The sequence below is a fragment of the Bos taurus genome, chromosome 12 (assembly GCF_002263795.3).
Source record: "Bos taurus isolate L1 Dominette 01449 registration number 42190680 breed Hereford chromosome 12, ARS-UCD2.0, whole genome shotgun sequence".
Classification (NCBI taxonomy): domain Eukaryota; kingdom Metazoa; phylum Chordata; class Mammalia; order Artiodactyla; family Bovidae; genus Bos; species Bos taurus.
Genome location: NC_037339.1, coordinates 31,912,408 through 31,933,779, shown reverse-complemented (window position 1 = coordinate 31,933,779; position 21,372 = coordinate 31,912,408). Strand labels below are relative to the sequence as shown.

At 36.7% G+C, this 21,372-nt stretch overlaps 1 protein-coding gene and 1 pseudogene across 10 annotated transcripts in view; one reads left to right on the top strand and one right to left on the bottom strand.

The window, feature by feature from the left end:
* The window catches only part of PAN3 (poly(A) specific ribonuclease subunit PAN3), a 123,448-nt gene that overhangs the window by 24,253 nt on the left and 77,823 nt on the right, over positions 1-21,372 (top strand). For 7 of the 10 annotated variants that reach the window (XR_003037532.2, XR_003037531.2, XM_025000068.2 and 4 more), the window contains exon 5: positions 20,498-20,659. The exons of the other annotated variants lie outside the window; for them this stretch is intronic. Coding sequence is in view for 5 of the 7 variants with exons in the window: in XM_025000068.2 (XP_024855836.1) it covers positions 20,498-20,659 (162 nt within the window). In the remaining 2 variants the exon portion in view is untranslated. The remainder of the gene's footprint in view (positions 1-20,497; positions 20,660-21,372) is intronic. 10 annotated transcript variants of the gene reach the window in all.
* Positions 13,013-15,267, bottom strand: LOC790037 (centromere-associated protein E-like; annotated as a pseudogene).

Genomic DNA, 21,372 nt, shown 5'->3' with positions numbered 1-21,372 from the left:
AACTGATATTTGAGAAGCACTGATTTTTTTTTTAATTTTCTACATTATGAACATATAAATACAAAAAGTACCATTACTTGAAAATGTATACAGTTATTATTGGCCAGGAGTGATGGCAGAAGAAATTGAATTATGGGTGTATGCTCAGTGGGAGAGATAACCCCCCAAAACACGAGCTGGAATTTTGTTGAAAATGGGAGGTAATATATTAGACATCAGTGCATGAGGAAACCGTAACAACAAGGTAGATAGATCAAGCTGAGAATTGGTATGATAGAAAAGGACCTGAGAACCACTGTGAATCACAAATGTGATCTGGACAGCAGTAAAATTTTCTGTCAGAAATCCTCAGGGACAGTCTCTTTAAAATAAAGTTTGATGTAAAGAATACAGATATTTGTAAATGACGTGATGACATCTGCTGACTATTCTTGCTAAGCCGTGTGACCACCGATGATTGAGATAAAAGTTCCTGCAGAATTTGTGTCTGGCAATTTTGGCTTCCTGCTGTATAACACTCATGGTACTTTGCCCTCTTTTTTAGTCATCTAGTCATTTTTGTATTTAGCTTTCTTCCCTTGCCAAATTAAAGCAAAAAGGCTCTGGTGCTTGTCATTTACATTTCTTTTGTTTTAATTGTACTTTAGTACGACATTTCAGTCAATGTGCAGCTTTTACCTGGGCATTTGTATTTTACTGACATTTCTAGTAGTGGGATAACAGTTGCACTTTTTAAGTTTTTTAGATTTTAACACCAAGTTAAATTCTGTGGGACAGAGACTTGTGAATATCATGTTTATTTCTTCTGTTCCTGATTGTAAAGCTCTTTGTTAGGATGAGGGAGGCAGGATCAGAGGAGGCCTGGGTATCTGCTCCTGGCTTATTTGTGAGGAGAGGAGGCTGGGTTGGGCCTAGGCTGGGGTTGGCCTAGCTCCGGATGATTCCCCCGATCTCAGTGTGGAGCCTCCTCCCCACTGTTCTCAATTTCAAGAGCATCTTTCCCTCTGTTCATCATCTCTGTTACAAAGTTTTCTGAGATGTGTATTTTATGATTTCTGATTACTTTGACGTTTAAAAGTTTTTGTGTACATTTCTGTTCTAATGTTCTTCAAAAGGTGACTTTTATGTTGCATACTTTTACATAGGGAACCGAACAGGACTAACAAACTGGCAAGAGCTAAAATGAATTTGGAGAAATCTATAGGATTGTGGCATAGACAATCTGGGATGTAAATCCTTCCTTAATCCTTCAGATGGTTAGACTCATTGAACACAAAACCGAGTATTGGTCTTGGGCGGGGCGGGTTAGGGGGGAGGATGAGGAGAAAATGGAGAAGACATCAAAATATAAATCTTAATGGGTATCACAATACAAAGCATCACCTGTGAAACCATTTTTAAGCATTTAATATATTCTCAGATGTTGTTTTACTTAGTATTTAGATTTCCAGGTGAGCCATATCGGGATCTTTTCCCCATGAATGTTGTACAGGAATGTTCCTATGGAAAATTGTGTTCAGAATTCCAAATTAACACTCTGAGCTATTCTGTTATGGAGTCGACTGATCCTCTGTTCACCTCCTCTTGCTATCCTGTGGAAATGTGCTCAAGTTTTAGACTTAGGGATATGTATGGTATACTTGTTGGAGTTCAGAGGAGCATCCTGGTTCCTGTTTGTAGCTTGCTCAGAGCTCATGGTGAGTTTTTATTTTTCTCTAAGAGCAAACTGTTAGAAATAGTAATAATTCAGTAGCGTTGAACAATGGTCAAGGTTTAATGGAAGTTGTATGCCGGGCAGTTTGAATTGAATCCCCTAATCTACACTGATTGGGTCTTTAAACTTACTTAAACCTTTTTGTGTCTTCATTTGCAAAATGAGAAAAATATTATACTTAATACCTGGTTTGTTGAGTTGTTATGAGGACTAAATGAGAAATGCCCCATAAACGGTAGCTATTATTGGTAAAACTTGATGTTAGCCAAACCTTTCTAGTCTTGTTTGGGAATTGTTTACTGTTATTAAATGAGTCGCTGCTCACACTAGATCAGACTGTGTTAGTTACCCTTTGGAAAGGCCTTCTCTTATAGTTGCTCTGAGAACGTTCATCTTTAAAATATTCAGATCCCTCCTCCTCCAACATTTGAATTTTTGACTCCTCACATAACCGTTAGCTTCTCAAACATATCTGTCAAATTTGGTGAAAGTACATCTGGGAGTTTCTCAGTGAATCCTTGGCAGACAGAAACTTGATTTTATTTATGTTGACAGTGGTTTTCTATATCTGTTTCAGGTAATATGGTAATTCTTTTATAAAATTAAATGTTTTATAATTTCATTATCTCATTTAGTCACCCCAGCAGTTCTTTGAGAGACATTGTTTTTTCCATTTCACAGATTGGAAAATGGGAGATTTAGAGAAATCAGGTAATTTACTTGGACTACTATAGATAATATTTAGTTACATTCAGAGAAAAACAAAAATCTCTTTAGGGCAAAATAAGCACTGAGTCTTCTATGAGGAAAAATGAAGTAGTGGAGAGAGACCACTGGTAGACCACGCAGAGGAGGAGATTATAACATTGATTGACCTATACCTGTCTATTTTTTGATTTACGTGATTATCTCAGTGTCAGTTTTTTACAGTTTTTTGTATTTCTAGGGAATAATACAAAATCAAGCTTTTAATAATTGATAGATAACTTTTCAGAAATGCTGCACAAATTTGTATTTCTACTCATGGGTGCTGATTTTTCAGTAGCCTTGAAAACAGATGTAGAAATCTTTCATTGTCATTTTATAGTCAAAAGCCCCTCACTGTTAACATTTGATTACATTGATTGATTAACTGTTGAGCTTCTCCTTTATGCTTTTTGACCTTGGATTTTTGTGTGTGTGTCCTTTGCTTATTTTGGACTCCCCCCGTGGCTCACACGGTAAAGTGTCTGCCTACAATGTGGTAGATCTGGGTTCAGTCCCTGGGTCGGGAAGATCTCCTGGAGGAGGAAATGGCAACTGACTCCAGTATTCTCACATGGAAAATCCCATGGATGGAAGAGCCTGGTAGGCTACAGTCCATGGGGTTGCAAAGAGTTGGACAGGACTGAGTGACTTCACTTTCACTTTTCATTTTCAACTTGCTTTTCTGTTGGGCTGTCCTTCTTAAATTTGTTGTAAACTCTTTGTTTATTAGGTACTTAAGCATTTATGCTCTTAGTTCTGAAATGTCATACTTAATGTTATTAAGTACATTAAAAAAGAATGAAACCTTAAGCTCATTTTTGTTAAAATAAAACCTGTCTGATGAATATTGAAAGGATTGTCATTGTTTTTATGGAATGTGAATCCACTAACATTTTTATTGCTAAAGACCTATAGTATTCAGCTTCCCTTAGCAAACAGTTACATTTTCTGTCTTACCTGCATATGAATCCTCAGACTTATATGTGCCATTCATCCTATTGTTTAACCCCAATTAGTCTATTCTTTCTTAAAATGATGGATTGGATTAGAAACTTGTTTATAAATATGATAGTTCCTGTCGAAAATGACTCAACTTTGAGTTAACTTTCTTTCCCTCATAAATCAAGAGTCATCCAGGATAAACTTCTAGAATTGTGTTTAGATAGAGGTATGCCTTGGATAAAGCAGAATAAATTGGTTGTAGCAAGCTAGGAGTTCAGCCACATATTTTCTGAACTTTATTTTAATTAATGCTTCTGTACAGTGACAGCTTGCTTTTGTTAAGAGTTTTCAAAATTGATGATTTCAAGGGAATTTTGTTCTATTGATTTTTTAAAAAATCTTACGTGAGTTTTTGTTTTGGAGGCTTTTTTTTTTGTAAGATGTGTCTGGTTGGTTGGTGTTTATCTTACTACTGTATTTAAACACTGAAGCAGCATGGCTTTTGTATGCAGTATTTAATGCTGTTGTTGCTGCTGCTCAGGTGCTAAGTTGTGTCCAACTCTTTGGGACCCCATGGACTGCAGGCTTCCCTGTCCTTCACCATCTCCCGGAGTTTGCTCAAACTCATGTCCGATGTTTTTGATGATAATCATTATTTAGCTTTAGCTTTTGGGATTTTGAGTTGATTCTTACCTAATAATGACAGTTTAGTAAAACCATGCTGCATTTGCTACTGCATTTGGAAACTAGTGGATCATTCTGAGATATTCTAGTTGGCTTCTTGACACTCTACTCTGGGCATTGTATTTACGAAGCATTGTAGCTGATGCTAAGAGCTTGGCACTACTGATGGTTCATCCCTATTTTCTTAGGAAGTAGGGGTCAGGAATAAATGAGTAAGATCAGTTTAGAATTCTCATGCACAAACATGCTAGCCTAATTTTAAAGCTGAATTTAACCAAAACTATGTAAGTTTTCCCAACTCTACTTAATTCTCAAGATTTGTTTTCCTTGTGTTTTGAAAGTGGGGAAGGTAGAGTGGCTTAATAAAGTCTCTGCAACTCAAAATCCCCATCCATGCCAATTAGATTCAAAGAAAGATTAATTTAGGAATTTGGTCATTTTAGGAGTAGCTAGAATAATGTTAATATTGTAATGTTTACATTATGTTATAATGTTAAGGAATATTATAGAATGTAGAATAAGTTTTTTTGGATTGAGGCAGAATACCATAGTTGAGTACAAGCTCTGCAGCTTGACCTTAGGACCTTATGTTAGTTTTGAGATTATAGGCAAATTATTTTAGCCTCTTCTAAACCCTCCTTCTCATCTCTAAAGTTGGTATTATAATAGTGCCTATCTCACAGGATTTTGAATATTACATAATATTAATGCTGTGAAGTGCTTACCACAGAGCATTGTGCTTGTCAGATGGTAGTTGTTTTAGTCTATGCTGCTTATAGTCTTGCAGTTTAGAAACATCTGTTTATCTGTTTCTCAGTGTTGGATTACTTTTGATTAACCACTACTTAAAGTTCAGTCATGGTAATGGGCCTTGCTAAAGATGTTCTGCTTCATTTCAAGATTGAATTTAAGTAAGGGGACACATAAATCAAAAGGGAACCTTTTGCTCATAAGCAAATAGGCATTTTAGGATGATGATTGCTTTTGATAAGAGACTAAAGTTGTTATAAAAATTTTTATGGTCATTACAGGTCATAGTTTATTGTAGAAATAACTTTAAAACAACATTACTCACACTTAAAAGTTTTAACAACATTGGCATGGTATTTTATTTCTCTACATCTTGTTTTCTGGTTCTATTCTAAAGCAAAAGAATAAAAGAAGTTGTAGTTTGGTGTTCCAGATCTTTAGAGATTGAATGTGGTCTTAACAACTGATCTCATTTTTGGTGGCATAAAACTACATTTTAACATTGAATTTTAAAAACAGAAGTAATGACTGCTTTTAAGCTTTCTTGCTGCTGCTGCTGCTAAGTCGCTTCAGTCGTGTCTGACTCTGTGCGACTCTAGAGACGGCAGCCCACCAGGCTCCCTGGTCCCTGGGATTCTCCAGGCAGGAACACTGGAGTGGGTTGCCATTTCCTTCTCCAGTGCATGAAAGTGAAAAGTGAAAGTGAAGTCGCTCAGTCGTGTCTGACTCCTAGCGACCCCATGGACTGCGGCCTACCAGGCTCCTCCATCCATGGGATTTTCCAGGCAAGAATACTGGAGTGGGGTGCCATTGCCTTCTCCATTAAGCTTTCTTAAATTTGGGTAAATAATATTTCAGACTACTCCTAAGATCTTACTCAGTAGAGCTTAAAAATATGTTTCTGTGTGTCTGTATAACTCCTGCTGTGCTACATTTGATATGATTTGGATTACTTTTTACCCATCAGTGTCCTCTATTTTCATCTTCTCAACCTATGTATGATTTCTGTATTGACTGCACAAATTAAAAGGTCTTTTTCATTTACAGATGTTTACCTGCCCATGAGTCTTTAATAATGACTGACTATTTTTCCATAGACCCACTTTCTATAGACCTAGTCACCATTCCATCTTATATATAACTGGCTTTATTTAAGCAATGAAAATGGAAGGGACCTAATATATTACTGTGAAAAGCCTACAGGTACTGATAATGAATGCAGGATAAAATGCAACATGATCTTTGAGGTTGACTTGGTTTTGCTTTTGATTTTTAAATCTTTTACTCATGGAGAAAATTGATTGGAGTCCAATTTATAATCATTTGTAGTTTTAGATTTACTGTTCTAAATTAATTAGGTGTAGAAGCCTTTGAAGTCCAGGTGTGTTAACACACCTGATTAATAAGTTAAGTAGAAGTAGTTCCCTTTGTCTATACGGAAATTAGCTAATTTTAAATATTTGATTTTAAATATTCAAATGGTTTTAATCAGTTAGTCTATTTTTTTCCAGTGGGTTTAGATTAACCACTGATGGTTAATGTAAATGTAATCATATATTTAGTTCTCATAATAACAAATATGCTAAGCCACCAGGATATTTAATTAATTGAGGGAAGACCTTTGTGAATCAGAGAGGTTTTTTTTTTCCCTTCAGTAACTTTAAAGCATGTAAATAAATAAAACTGTTCGACTTCTAAAGAATTACCACATTTAAGAAGAAGGTCTATTGCTATCACCATTCTAGATTATGGGAATTCGTTCCATTCCTTCATCTTCCAGTTGTAGTGGCAGAGTGGAAACTGAACTGAAATTAAGTTGGTTTGTGACATGACTGCAAGGGATAGACACATAAAGATATAAACACAGTCACTTCCAAACATGGAATGCTGGGCCACCAGAAAAGTGGCAGAGTCTACTGAGTCCTGCACTCAGGCACATCTTTTCCTGACATGTGCCAAGGACCTGGCTGGGCATCCATGGTCTCCGCTTCAGAAATTTGTTCTTCTGTACAAAGGCCTAAACCTGAGTTACCAAAATAGCGAACTGGAGGAGGTACTGGCAAAGACTGCCATGTTGCTTAGTCATGTCCGACTCTTTGCGACCCCAAGGACTGTAGCCCACCAGGCTCCTCTGTCCATGGGATTCTCCAGGCAAGAATACTGGAGTGTGTTGCCATTTCCTTCTCCAGGCAAAGACTTTGATCAGTAATGAAAAAACCAAGATTTCGGTGACTCCTTTGGTACAGGATCTTGGACATTTGGTTCCTTGCATTGAGAAATATACAGTGTCTCTTTTTAGAGAGTGTCCCAGTCACTTTAGGAGACTTTGGATCAAGTTACTTCTTTGTGAACCTCTCTCTTAACTGCTCTCCTTCCATGTCTTGACCTCACTTAACAGTTCATTCTTTTGCTTTACTAGCTGTTCATTTTGCTGCTTTAACTTAGAAACTTCCTTTTCTAGCTGTATGTATTCACTTTTCAGAATAAGAGCTTTAGTGCTTTGTACAATGCCACTGCCACCTCCACAGGTTAAGGGTTTATTTGAAGGCTGAGTATCAATATGTTCTGATTCCATTGAGGTACCTTGGGCCTGTTGATGTCTTCTAAGATTTTCTCTCCATAGCCTTATAAGTTCTCTTTGATATTTTACAGTGGCTTTTGTTGAAGCAATTTCCTTTTCAAACTCCTTGACATTTTTCATCTTCTCCAGGTCTTATTTTCACCAGCTTCGTTTTGAGATCTTCAGTTTCTTCTTTATAAGGCTTAGCTCTTAAAAAGCAGCTTTGTCCTGAAGTACTTGGATCTTTTGTTTTTTCCAAGGCATTCATTTGATTCATTAACTTGCCGTTGAAGTTTTGCTATTATGTCATCAGTCATCTCGAGTTCTTTCTGCATCATCATAATCTTGCCCTCCATATGCAGAGTACTTTCTTTAGCTTCCTGGAGTGATGTTTCCAGCTCTTGAATCTTCCTTGTGGCTTGCTGTGTAGCTCTTGATGTGACTTGAGGTTGCCTGTCTTGTGTAGGATTAACAGGGGCACCAGAGGTCAGGGAGAGCTTTAAAGTTTAGTAGCTTTTAAATAGTTTTTCATTGTTCTCTTTCATTGATTTCAGATCATGCTCCCATTCTTTGGCTATGGTAGCATTTCTTTCTTCAGACTCTGTTAATTCATTCATTATAGCAGTTATTTTGTTATGATAGACGTTATTCACTTGGCAAATACTATCATTTTCTTTCTGGATGACATTTTTAAACTTTTCTATATCAAAATGAGCATTTCAGCGACTCTTCCAAAAACTGAGTCATTTCTTTTCTGTTACTTAGTACTTGCTGAAATTCAGTCTTTATGCTATGGAAATCACTTTCTGAGAAATCCTTGAGAATTTCTTCGATATGTAGATCCATGGTCTGGCTCAATTTGAGGTCCCTTGATTCTCCGGGTGATAATGCCATAATCTTGTTGAAGGCGCTATATTTCCATTAGCAGTTCATTTTACTTTTCCATTTCATCAATAAAAGCCATTTCAAATTTATTGATGGATTCATGTTTTTCTTCCCTTGTCCTTGCAATATAGCTTAGCACATACTGAAGCTTCATCACGACTGTATGAAATTCCATGGAACACCTCTGGTTTACAGTAAGAAGTTTCTGGATTTGTTGGGTTTGTGGATATGGATGTGAGAAGTTTGCTTTTACTCTAATTGAAAGCTCTTTTTGGGTTTCAATTTCATTCTTATAAGTCAAGAGACAATCTATTTAAACATTCATAGTGATTATTCATCTCTGAGTATCTCTTCAGAAGCTCTTTTGTCCTAAAGCACTTTTCTCTTAGGTTTCCTGTAAGGTGTTGGTTTCCATCACATATTTTTTTCATATTTTACCTCTTTGTGGTTCTGTTGATCCTTTTTCTGTAATTCATCTTTTGATTTATTTAAATCCTTTTGCATATTTGAAATCTGAGATATTTTTCTGAAACTCTCTCTGAATTTATCAATAATTTCTTGGTGTTCTTTCAAATGCATATGAACAATTTTTAGTTGTGTGTGTTTCCAGTTCTCTAACTATGGTTCCTTGCAAGTCTGCCTTGAGTAGGTCTCTCCAGTTTGAGAGTCTCTTCCACTCTCCTTCAGTTCAGTTCAGTTCAGTCGCTCAGTCTTTGCAACCCCATGAATCGCAGCACACCAGGCCTCCCTGTCCATCACCAACTCCCGGAGTTCACTCAAACTCACGTCTATCAAGTCTGTGATGCCATCCAGCCATCTCATCCTCTGTTATCCCCTTCTCCTCCTGCCCCCAATCCCTCGAAGCATCAGGGTCTTTTCCAATGAGTCAACTCTTTGCATGAGGTGGCTAAAGTATTGGAGTTTCAGCTTTAGCATCATTCCTTCCAAAGAACACCCAGGGCTTATCTCCTTCAGAATGGACTGGTTGGATCTCCTTGCAGTCCAAGAGACTCTCAAGAGTCTTCTCCAACACCACAGTTCAAAAGCATCAATTCTTTGGTGCTCAGCTTTCTTCACAGTCCAACTCTCACATCCATACATGACCACTGGAAAAACCATAGCCTGGACTAGACGGACCTTTGTTGGCAAAGTAATAATCTCTGCTTTTTAATATGCTATCTAGGTTGGTCATAACTTTCCTTCCAAGGAGTAAGTGTCTTTTAATTTCATGGCTGCATCACCATCTGCAGTGATTTTGGAGCCCCCAAAAATAAAGTCTGACACTGTTTCCACTGTTTCCCCATCTATTTCCCATGAAGTGATGGGACCAGATGCCATGATCTTCGTCTTCTAAATGTTGAGCTTTAAGTCAACTTTTTCACTCTCCTCTTTCATTTTCATCAAGAGGGTTTTTAGTTCCTCTTCACTTTCTGCCATAAGGGTGGTATCATCTGCATATCTGAGGTTATTGATATTTCTCCTGGAAATCTTGATTCCAGCTTGTGCTTCTTCCAGCCCAGCGTTTCTCATGATGTACTCTGCATATAAGTTAAATAAGCAGGATGACCGTATACAGCCTTGACAAACTCCTTTTCCTATTTGGAACCAGTCTGTTGTTCCATGTCCAGTTCTAACTGTTGCTTCCTGACCTGCATATAGAGGTTCTCTCTTTCTTTCATTACAGATTTCATTTCTTCAAGGTTTTCATGAAGCTTCTGAGCCAAATTTAAGTTCTCCATTTCTATTTTATTCATGGTTAAGCTCTGGACCTTAAATTCTTTCTTCAGTTGCTTGGTGTCACACATTTTTTTCTGTGTTTCACTAATTTCTTCTTTTAACTTAAAAAGTCGCTGTTCATTTGCTTTCAGTTCTTGGACCTTTTCTTGTAATTTAGCATTTGAGTTTTCTAAATCCACTTGTATATTTGATATTTCTTCTGTCTTCTCAGAGACTATCCCATTGAGTTTATCAGTAATTTCCTGGTGCTCCTTCAGATGCACCTGAGCTGTTCTTAGTTCCTCTTGTTTTTCTGGGTCTTTAGCTTTTGTTTCTCTGAGGCTTTCCCTGAGTTGATCTCACTCCATTTTGAGGGTTCCCTCCATTCTTCTTAGGTCATCTCTTTCCTTAGTAACAGATTTTATTTCTCCAACATTTTCATCAAGTTTCTGAATCAACTTTAAGTTTTCTATTTCTGTGCTTTCCAGGACTGAATTCTGGGTCTCTAATTGCTTCTTCAGTTGCTCTGTTTGATACATATTTTCCCTGAGATCATTTTTTACCTTAAGAAGTTGATGTTTTTTCTCCTAAAGTTCTTGGATCTGTGCTTTTAAGGCAGTATTTATGTTTTCTCATTTCATTTGGATATTTGATATATCATCTATCTTCTCTGAAACAATTCCTCTGAGTTTATCTATAGTTTCTTGGTGCTCGTTTATATTCATTTGGGCAATTCTTAGCTCCTCTCATTTTTCCAGGTCTCTACTTGTTTCTCTTAGGTTTTCCTTGAGCTGGTCTATCTCTACTTTGAGAGTCTCCTCCGTATTCCTAAGGTCATCTCTTTCTTTTGTAACAGATCTTATTTCTGTAAGATTTTCATGGAGTCTCTGAGTTAACTTTATGTTTTCCCATTCTGTATTTTCTAGAGTTGACTTTTGGGCCTCAAGTGGCTTCCAGTTTTCCATTTCACATATTTTTTCCCAAATCTCACTGACATCTTTCATCTCAAGACATTGATGTTCTTCTTCCCGAAATTCTTGAATCTTTGCCTGTAAGTCAGCATCTGAATTCCCTAAGACTCTCTGGATATTTGTTCCTTGATCTGTCTTCTCTGAACTATTCCTTGCATTAATGGTTTCTTGGTACTCCTTCAGAAGCATGTAAGTAGCTTTCTGCTTTGATTTTCAGTTCTTCAGCTACAGTTTCTTTAGTGTTTTCTTTGAGTTGGTGTCTTTACTTTTGAAGGGCCTCCTGTACCCTTTCCAGTCCATCTCTTTCCTTAATTACGGTTTTTAATTCTTCTTGACTTGCCTGAAGTTTTTCAGTCAACTTGAGCCTGTTGCTTTCTATTCTTTGTAGTGATGAATCTTTGGCTTTGAGCTGTTCCTTTAACTGTTCCAGTTCACTCCTTTTTTCCAGAATCTCACTGATTGCTTTGATGGTAATAAACTGTTTCTCATAAAGCTCTTGCATCTTTTTCTGTAATTCATTTGCTGTTTCTAATTCCTGTTGAATGCGTGATTTTTTAGTTTCTCTTTCTGATAGATCCACTCTCAGTTTACCAATAATTTCCTCTTGTTCTTTCAGGTGACAGTGAGCAACTCAGTTTCTAATTATTAGCTGCAATTTCTCTTGGAGTTGGTTCTTTTCAGATTGAAGAAACTCTTGTAGCCTCTGCAGGTCAGCTCTCTCCTTAGCCACAGTTTTCACTTGATCATGACTTTCTTGAAGTCTTTCAGACAGTTCGAGCTTTTCCATTTCTAGCTTTAGTAGTGTTGAGTCTTTGACTTTGAATTACTCCTTCAATTGCTCCATCTCATTCATTATTTTCTTAGTCTCACTGTCTTTTTCTTTCATATTGAAGGACTGTTCTTGTTTGTCTTGAGATGCTTGGATCTTTTCCTTTAGCTTTTCTTGAACTTCTGCTAGTTTTTCACAGGTCCTAGAAAGCTCTTCTTTCTTAATGGTATGGTTCTTTTCTTGTGCAACAATATCCTGTTGTTTTTTAAGTTCGTTTCCAAGAATTCTTAATTCTTCCTGGTTTTCAATGGTCATTTCAACATTTTCTCTTAGGTCAAGTCTTCAGTTTTTCCTTTTCTGCTGTAATACTCTAACATTTGTTGCAGTTCATCGTTCTCTGTTGCTCAGTTAGCTCATTATCCTCAGCATCTATAATCAGAGCTTGGGTTTTTTTGGTTTCCAAATTTTGGCTTTTATCTATGCCAACCATCTTTTCCTGAAATTCATTCCTAGTTTCTCCTAAGTTTTCCTCTATATGCAAATTCTTGCAAGTTTCCTCAGAAATTTTCATTTTTAGCATGTTAATTGTTTCTTGGTGGTGTTTCTAAGACTCAGGAGCATTTCGTAGTTGTTCCTGGATGTCTATATTCATGTTTATAATACCCTGAATGTCAGTTTTGAGTTGGTCCCTCTCAATTTGTAGGCTCTCTTTGAGTTATTTTTGATCATCTTTTTCTTGGGTTAAGGTTTTTACTTCTAAGGTTTGTTGAAGTTTCTCAGTAATCAGTGTTTTTTCCTTTTCTACAGTGTGCAGCCTAGAATCTCTACTTTCTAATTGTTCCTTCAGCTCTTCCACTTCCTTTAATCTTTCTTGATTCTCAGTTGTTTTTTGCTGAAGTTCTTGGATTCTGTGAGAGAGCTCTGTCTTCAAAGCCTCCAAATCTAAACCAAGTTCTTGAGCTTCTTTAGAGAGATTTCCTATTTCTTGATTCAGTTTTGTATTCTCTTCAAGGACCTTCTTATTATACTTTTGCTCAGATTCAATAGGATGATTTTTAACATCTTGGAATTCCTGAACAGTGCTTTCGCAACTCAACTGGGAAGTTAGTAGGTCATTTTTAGTGTTCCCAATTTCTTCAAGTAAACCTTGAATTCTACTTTCCTTATCAACTACTTCAGAAGACAATTTGTCTTTTTCTAATGTTACTGTATAGAGCTCTTCAGATTTATCATGTATCTTTTTCCTTAGCATTTCTATTTCTGAAGGTCAGGATTTCAGTTCTGACAGCAAATTAACTTCATTATGCAAAGCTTCATTTTCTTCAACTGCTTTATTCAGTTTTTTCTGCAGATTGGTTATTTTTCTTTCCAATTCTATATTAGAGAGCAAATCTTTTGAATTTTGCCATCGATAAGGGAGGTGAGTTTTGTTATTTCACTGAAACCATCTATAAGGGAGGTGAGTTTTGTTATTTCACTAAGAGAAGATTGTAATTCATTCTCCAGATCAACTTGGATTTTCTTTTTCACCTCCAGCTGACTTTGATACAACTGCATATGATTTTCCATCTGCTTGCATGTACTTACAAATTCTTATATTTTCTCTTTCAGCTTTAGATTTTCACTTCTAAGGAATGCTGATTCTCTTGGCATCAAGAGTTTTGACATCAAGCAGAGTGTGTTTCATTTGTTTCATTGTTGTAGATCTTCAGTGTTTTCCAATGAGTATGACAAGTCCATTTTCATACGGTTCTGACTTCTGAGAGTCTGTATATTCCTGTAGCATCTTAATCTGGTCTTCCTTTAAGCAGCTCTACTTTTGAACTTAGTTCGTTCTCTTGATCTTTCTCTGCTTTTCTTTCTAGAGCTTCAAATTCATCCAAATCATTCTTTTCTCTTAATTTCAATTCCATTTCTTCATTTTCTCTTCTTAATTGTTCATAGTCTAATACCAGGTCATCGTAGTTAGCACGAAGTGAATTTACTTTCTAAGTTTTCTTGACTTAGTAGCTTTGTTGCTGGATTCCATTCTATCTCAGTTAATGTATCAAGAGTGTTACTGAAAATATCAGACTGAACAGAGAGATTCATCAGTTTCTTCTAAACTTACAGCAGCCTTTTGTGTTTTTGTTGTCATGTTCATTGGCATATTAAATTTATTTATGTAGTTTGAGTCCTTCATTTTGTTAACTTTCCCAATGCACCAAGGGACTTTTTGGGTTTTTTTAGCCTTTAATTCTTGTGATACTAAGGAAGAAGAGGTCACCAGCATCCTTGTTAGGTTTTGAATTTTCTCAATGTGGACTTTTTGAAGTAGGTTGTCTTCTTCCAAGAGTTGGGCCAGTTGGTCTTTTTCCTTTGCCTGGGCTCAAGTCTCTAAAGAAACCTCCTCTAATTTGCTTTTTAAGATCCATTATTTCTTTTCTATATCTTTTCAAGAGAGCTTCATCACTTGATACCTTGTTAACATAAGGAGTATTCTTTATATATTTGGCAGTGCTGGCAAACTGGAGAGTAATAAGGGTTTCATCAAAAGACACAAGCGTAATCGTGCAGATAATATGTGTTTTTGCATTTCCTCCCAAGGAATTCTGGAGAATTCATGTTAATTTGCTGTCTCGATAATTTATGAAACCATCAACTTGTCCATCGCTAAGTTTCTTGATCACTTGTCCCCAAATAAATAAGCTTTGATTTATATTATAGCGTTCTTTGAGTCACAGACCTTCAGCACTGTTTGAGCAGCCCTTTCAGTGCCTGCAAGATCAACCAAATTCAAATGGGACACTTTGACAGATCCTTCAAAATTAGAAGGTTCACCTTTCTCTCTGCTTTCCAAAATCATTCTAAAAATGGTGTGAGAACAGACTACTTCTTTGATTCAGTTTTGTAATTCCATAATGCCTGTTCTTTTCTCCTTTTGTGATCCACTTCAAAGCCATTTCTAATGTATAAACAACTTCTATGAGGTCATCCACATCCACATTCCTGTTGAAGTCTTCCCGAATTATTAAAGGCTTCATTTTTTGAGTATCACAATGTAAGTCTGTAATGATTTCATTGTATATCTCCATGTGAGACACATAAGAGAAATTCCCTACAGGAAACTTCTTAATTTTCTGGAAAGTGTCATGAATTGCCCTGAGTGTTACTCCCAAATACTCTTGTGAACCCATCGTAGTATATGTTTTTCCTGAAGCAGTCTGCCCATAGGCAAATATAGTACCATTTTAGCCTTGGATGGCAGAATCTATGATTAACAGCACAATTTTCTTCATACACATTTTTAGTTGTTCCATTACTATGAAAGACAATCAAAATTAAAGGATTTACTCCCATCAACTTGATAAATTGTATTATTGTCAGTTTTCCAGTAAACTTGAGTATCTTTTCCAAGCGCTGCTTCTCTGCTATTGAGCAGTCGAACCTGCATGCAGACAGCTACGGCTCCTTCCTTAGCCATCCTGCCTGGTTGGATCCCAGGGAATAGAGAAGAGGTTTTAAAAGAGAAATGAAAGTTGGTTTTCAAGTAAAGGCACAGTAAATTCTAGACCAGAGGTTTTTGTTAGTGGACCTCAGACTCTTAGGAGTGGCACAAGGTAGGTTGCTGAGTTGTTACTGCATGCAAAAGTCAATGAGCTAATAGTTCATTAAATATTGTCTGAAGGGAGATAATATTTCATACATGTGTACTACTGTTTTCCAAGTATGTAAACATGTTCTGAGTAATAAAATGTAAATTGTTGAAAAGGGTCATTCATCATAACTTTAGGTAAATCATCCTTCATTATTTCCGAGTATAAATAGTGAAAGCACAGTTATTCTGTTTTTGAGATTCTTAAAATTCAGAGTGTTGGAAACTTTGTCCTAGGATAGCATTGATTTCTCTAGTTTATTATTATTTAATTTGTTTCTCTAGCAATTAGATGGTGATACATGATATAGATTATGATATATAATAATAAGACCTGTAAAGTGTCATAGAGATGATGCTGTCTTGCAGTTTTACCTAAAGAATTGTGCTCTGAAAATTGGTCTGTAAACACATTTTCTATACAAGCAGTGGTATTTATAGATTTTTCTTTTGCTAGACTGTAAAATTTTTAGGGGGGGAGAATAGATCTTATCATTGTGTTTCTAGGGAGGGCAAAAATATTTATGCTGCAATGTTAAGTGAATGAACTAAAAAAAAGTGCGTGTGCATTTAAGTTTTTGAAATAGTTCTAAAAATTAGCTTTTATTTTTGTTTCTTTTGATGTAGTCTGGAGACTTTTTTATTAAGAATAAGAGTGGACTTCCTTTAGTCCTAAACCACTGGACCAGGACCAGAAGTTTTGAAGGGCCAGGGCTTTGTGGGTTATCAGTAATGGCCTTGAAGGCTCTGAGTATTTAGGACAAGGTAGGAGTTGGGATGTTAATTAACTACTTGAACTCCTATCGTTTTTTGGGTGGGGTGGGGGGACCTGGATTTCTTTTTTACTATGAGCTGTTACTTATCCAAATCTTTCCCTGACATTCTCCAGAACTTTATTATTGGAAGGGTGGTCACCACACTAGTAGCAGTACTAGGAGTCCCAGGAGCTTTTTAGAAATGCGGAGTCTCATGCTTCATTCCAGGCCTTCTGAGTTAGAATCTTCATTCTAACAAGATCCCCAGAATATTCCTTCCCTGGTGGCTCAGCTGGTAAAGAATCCACCTGCAATGCAGGAGTCTTGGGTTCCACCCCTGGGTTGGGAAGATCCCCTGGAGAAGGGAATGGCTACCCAGTCCATTCTGGCCTGGAGAATTCCATGAAACGTATAGTCCAAGGGATCACAAAAAGTAGGACATGACTGAGCAACTTTCACTTTCAGAATGTTCTGTGTGTTCATGACAGTTGAGGAGTGCTAGTCTCCAACTTTTTCTTCTTGAAACATTCTCCAACTTTTTCTTCTTGAAAACTTTTGTTCAAGCCCTAAGTTATTTTTTAAGTGCCCAATAAAATAGGGTAAAACTATTTTCAACTATCTTATTGTGCTGTTTATTCAGATTTTGTGAAGAATGACAAAAATCAGTCACTTGTAGTGAATCTTGAGACTTAAAAGTAAAAATTGTATGTATTAGAGAAAGAGACAAGGTGTATGTTCTACAGGATATTTTATCGTAGGAACAAAAAGAGATTGGGAATTTTGATGTTTAAATGTTGACCTGTGCTTAGTGGCTCAGTCATGTCCGACTCTTTGCTACCCCGTGGACTGAAGTCCGCCAAGCGCTTTTGTACATGGGGATTCTCCAGGCAAGAATACTGGAGTGGGTAGCCTTTCCCTTCTCCAAATGTTGACCTACTAGGAGGTAAAGCAGCAAAGCTACTTACTTAACAATAGCACATGACATTTCAGAGTGCTTCCCTTTCATAGTAACTAGCAGACTGGACTGGCAGGAGGCTGTCAAGAGTGGAGATCAACCAGGAAGCATACCTTTTTATTTGACCATCACGTTCTCAAGATTGGTTTGGGAAAGGATTACTGGAACCTAAGGGAAAGAGAAGGGGAGTTGTGCTTCTGTTTGCTCTGGGGGAGGGGTTTGGATCTTGTAGGACACTTAAGGGGCAAAATAATGTTTCCCATAAAATTGTGTTTGGCCTTTATTTCCTCATCTTCCATTAGTCTTTTCTATTTCCCGTAGCCCCTTAACTTTCATTTAATCCCTATAGTTGCTTTTAAGCTAGCAGCCCTTTCCCCAGCCAACCCTTCACCTCTGTTTCCATTGCAGTTTCCTTTAGCTCCCGTGGTCCTACATCAGTGGTCCTCAGATGTGGACAGTTTTGTCCCCCTGCTCCTATGGAACATCTGAGATATTTTTGGTCACGACTAGGGTAGATGCTGGTAAAAGGCCTACAGTGGTCCAGGACAGCCCTCCCCAGCAGAAAATTACCCAAAGTCTGTATTGCTGAGTTTGGGAAACCCTAACCTGGATTATAGCCGGAGTCCATGAATTTGTCTGTGCCTTTTTAATTCTCATTCACAAGCTTTCAAGAGTTCCCCCATGGAATGAAGTCCAAACTCCTTGGCAAGTGATACAAAACAATTCATAATTGTTTTAAAAATTGCTTTCAAGCCTCATCTTTTGCTCTCATGGTTGGCCCTTTATTAATGATAGATTGAAAACTTGTAGTTTTCTCTTAATTAACAACACAGTTCCTATATGCTTCCTCAAGTGCATTTTTCCCAGCCTATAATACATCTTTTTCCCTAGCTCACTCTGTTTTGTTTTGTTTTGTTTTTCCTATCTAGACACACTCCTCCTCCAACACTGCTCAGGCATTCATCCTCTCTGTGACGGCTTCTTTGTCTCTCTTCTTTTGGTACCTTGATTACATGTGCATTTTTAATATCACAGTGAGTGTTCAGTTTGCACAACTTTGTTACCTACTAGGTTATGTCCTCTTTTGGAGGGAACGGTGTGTGTTGTAGTCATCCTTGTATTCCACGTACTTGGAATAGTTCTTGATACAAAGTAGGCTCTCAACATGCTTTGTTGAAAATACATTTTCCTTCAAGGGATAAGTAATAGTTCAGATACTTTGGAAATAGATGGGACTTTACCATAATTTATGTTATCTGTGATGGGACTTCTGTCTGTAATGTTACTGCTTTTGTATTGTGTTTCTTGACTTTGTGCTTTGTATTGCTGCCATCTCTTTCAGGTGTCTTTTGTCTTTTGTTGCTTATAATGGTATTTAAATGGTATCAGTACCCTAGATCTTTTCATTCAGTATCACATGGAAAGTTTACTTTTGAATTAGACTTTGTATGTGAAGTCACTCAGTCATGTCCGTCTCTTTGTGACCCCATGGACCGTAGCCTACCAGGCTCCTCCGTCCACGGGATTCTCCAGGCAAGAATACTGGAGTGGGTTGCCATTTCCTTCTCCAGGGGATCTTCCGGACCCAGGGATTGAACCCTGGTTTCCCGCATTGCGGGCAGACTGCTTTAACCTCTGAGCCACCAGGGAAGCCCTTTAATCCCTGGCTATTTATGGAAGAACTTAAATCTGTAATGACACAAGTTTGGTGATTTCTTCTACCTAAGAGAAAAGGCCTTGGGCTAATTAAAAGTTTTGGGCGTGATGGGATGGAGGGAGAGGAATAATGAATTCCTCTTTGGAAAAATAAACATATGAGAGCTGTTGGGGAGGGAGAATCATACATCGGATTCATTTAAACCTTTTTTCTGTATTGCTTAATGAACTACCGTAAGAATAAATTTCACTAAAGTAGTAACTGGATCAAAAACAAGTCTGGATTTATGAAGGATCTAAATAACAAAAGAACATATAAAGCAATAATTCTCTTGCTTTCAAATGTGTGACTGGAATTTGGGTGTCCTTATATAGATCCTGCTTGACAGGTTGTGATTTTGTTTAAATAAATATTCTTTGATATGTTGAACTTTTTTGATCAGGTACTTTTTAGCCCAATTTCTAAAATACAAATTTTAAATTAGTGGCTTAATTTAGAAGGCTTAATTAAGGCTGTATTATTTTTGCTGTATGTCAAAGCCTTATTTGTTTTGAGCGATGTTATTAGAAGTAACTTGCTTTAAAATTCTTTCATTTGTAATTTGGTTCTGAAGAGTATATTTCTATTCTCATTCACAAAAGTTGTCTGTGATGTCAACACAGAGAGTAATTGAATTGGCTCAAGATTGCACAGAGGTGGAAGTACTGTGGCTTCATGAAACTTTACCCACTGCTGTAATTATTGGGTAGATGGGTAGTGTAGTTGCTTTTCTAAGTTTAATTTTTGAAGAAAATTAATTTTAACTATTTACTTCTGCAGTCTTGAGACAGAACAATGAGTAAAGACAGATTTTAAGTTTTAAATTAGATACCTTCCCAAGAATATATGTTTTTTTCCTTAAAGGAAAAAAAATGGCAGTTTCTCTTTAAGATGCAATTTAGTATAGATCTGCTATAATTAAAAGAGGGAAGATGGTGGAAACTGTTATTAACTATATAAAAAACCCTGCCAACCACTATTAAAATTATTTACTACCTTTATTATAATATTATCCAATGACTCTTGCCCTTATTAGATGGTTTATTTAGTATCAATCTGTTCAAATTACTGAGATTTATAAGACCACTGAAATTTGTGTATTTTTTTAAGGTCTGAGATTATTTCTTTTCATTGAGTACAAGTTGAAGAACGCCTTATAACAGATCAATTGGTACTCTGCCCTAGTTTTATTTTTAAAAATTAAAAAAAACCCAAAAAGTCCATTCCTTAGAAATTGGCTGCTTCTTTTAAGTGAGTGATTCTCAGTAGGAAATAAGGTAGTGAGATGGGGAGTAGAAAAAGATACAGCATGAAGAACTTTTTTGACTGTATTTTGTGCCCTTGAAGCCATTTCTTCATATTGCATTGAGCATAGGTAAGTGCCAGTGGAAAAAATTTGGAAAGCATTTACTTTGCTGATAAGTTAATTTCTGTTCATTAAAGTCTTAATAAACTCAGATTATAATGGATTTCACTAAAACATCTGTTGTTTTCTGTAATATTGTTGTTAGGACTGTGGGTTCTTTTGGAGATGTGTGTGTTCTGGGGTGGGGATGGGGAATGGTGGGTGGGGCTTATAAGGACGTTAGAGGGAGTGTCTCAGTAATTGTACTTGTTTCCTAGTCCACCATTCCTGATACCTTCTGTGTGTTAGTTACTAGCTTAGATTAGTGTGGGGGTTGTTAGGAGTGGCTTGGTTTCTTTCCTTCTTTTTCCTAGCCAAGGAAGTATCGCCTGGGGATGCTGGAGGAGAGGCTAGTTCCGATGGGATCAAAGGCACGAAAAGCAAAGAACCCTATTGGCTGCCTTGCTGACAGGTGTAAATCAGGAGTACCCATCAATATGGTTTGGTGGAACAGAGTCACAGAAAACAATTTACAGGTAAAAATACTTTTTTTAGACATTTTTGAAAGTGAATATTTTGGCTGCTTTCTGTGTCTGTGTGGGGTGGTGGGTATGAGATTGGATGGCTTAGCTGATATACTTAGGTTTTTTTTTTTGACTGAAGTAAAATTAGTGGCCCATTAACTATGATTTTGTTTTGTGGCTTTTTTGCACTTTCTCTGCTTTTATGTTCCTATTCTTTTATTAAATTTAGTTTTTCCTGTTGGATTTTGTTAACAATGCAGTTTATTTTTAATACACAAAGTTGTTCAGGGTACTACATTAAAAAGTCATATTATAAAACTGATTACAGAAAATCTCATTTATTTGGAATCCGAATAACAGAAAGCTCTATGTGTTGTCTTTTTGTACATTTTTAACTAGATTAAAAATTGTGTCTACACAAGCTTGTCAAGTGTTGGCTCTGAAACCAACTTCAACAGTATGTTGTCATAGATGCATTTCAGTCTTTGCATTTTCTGTGCTAATGAAAATGAATTTTTATAACTCACAGGCTAGTTCTCATATGAGTGAATCTGAAGTACCCACTGAATAGCTTGGATCATATTCCATTTTAATTTGGATTATAGTCTCATTTAAAGACGTTGGTAATTGTATAAAATGGATAGCTCTACTAATCAAAATTTCAGTTTGGCTGGAAGTAGAATATCTTTCATCCCAAACTCCCTGAGTAAGTGTATTGTTTTTCA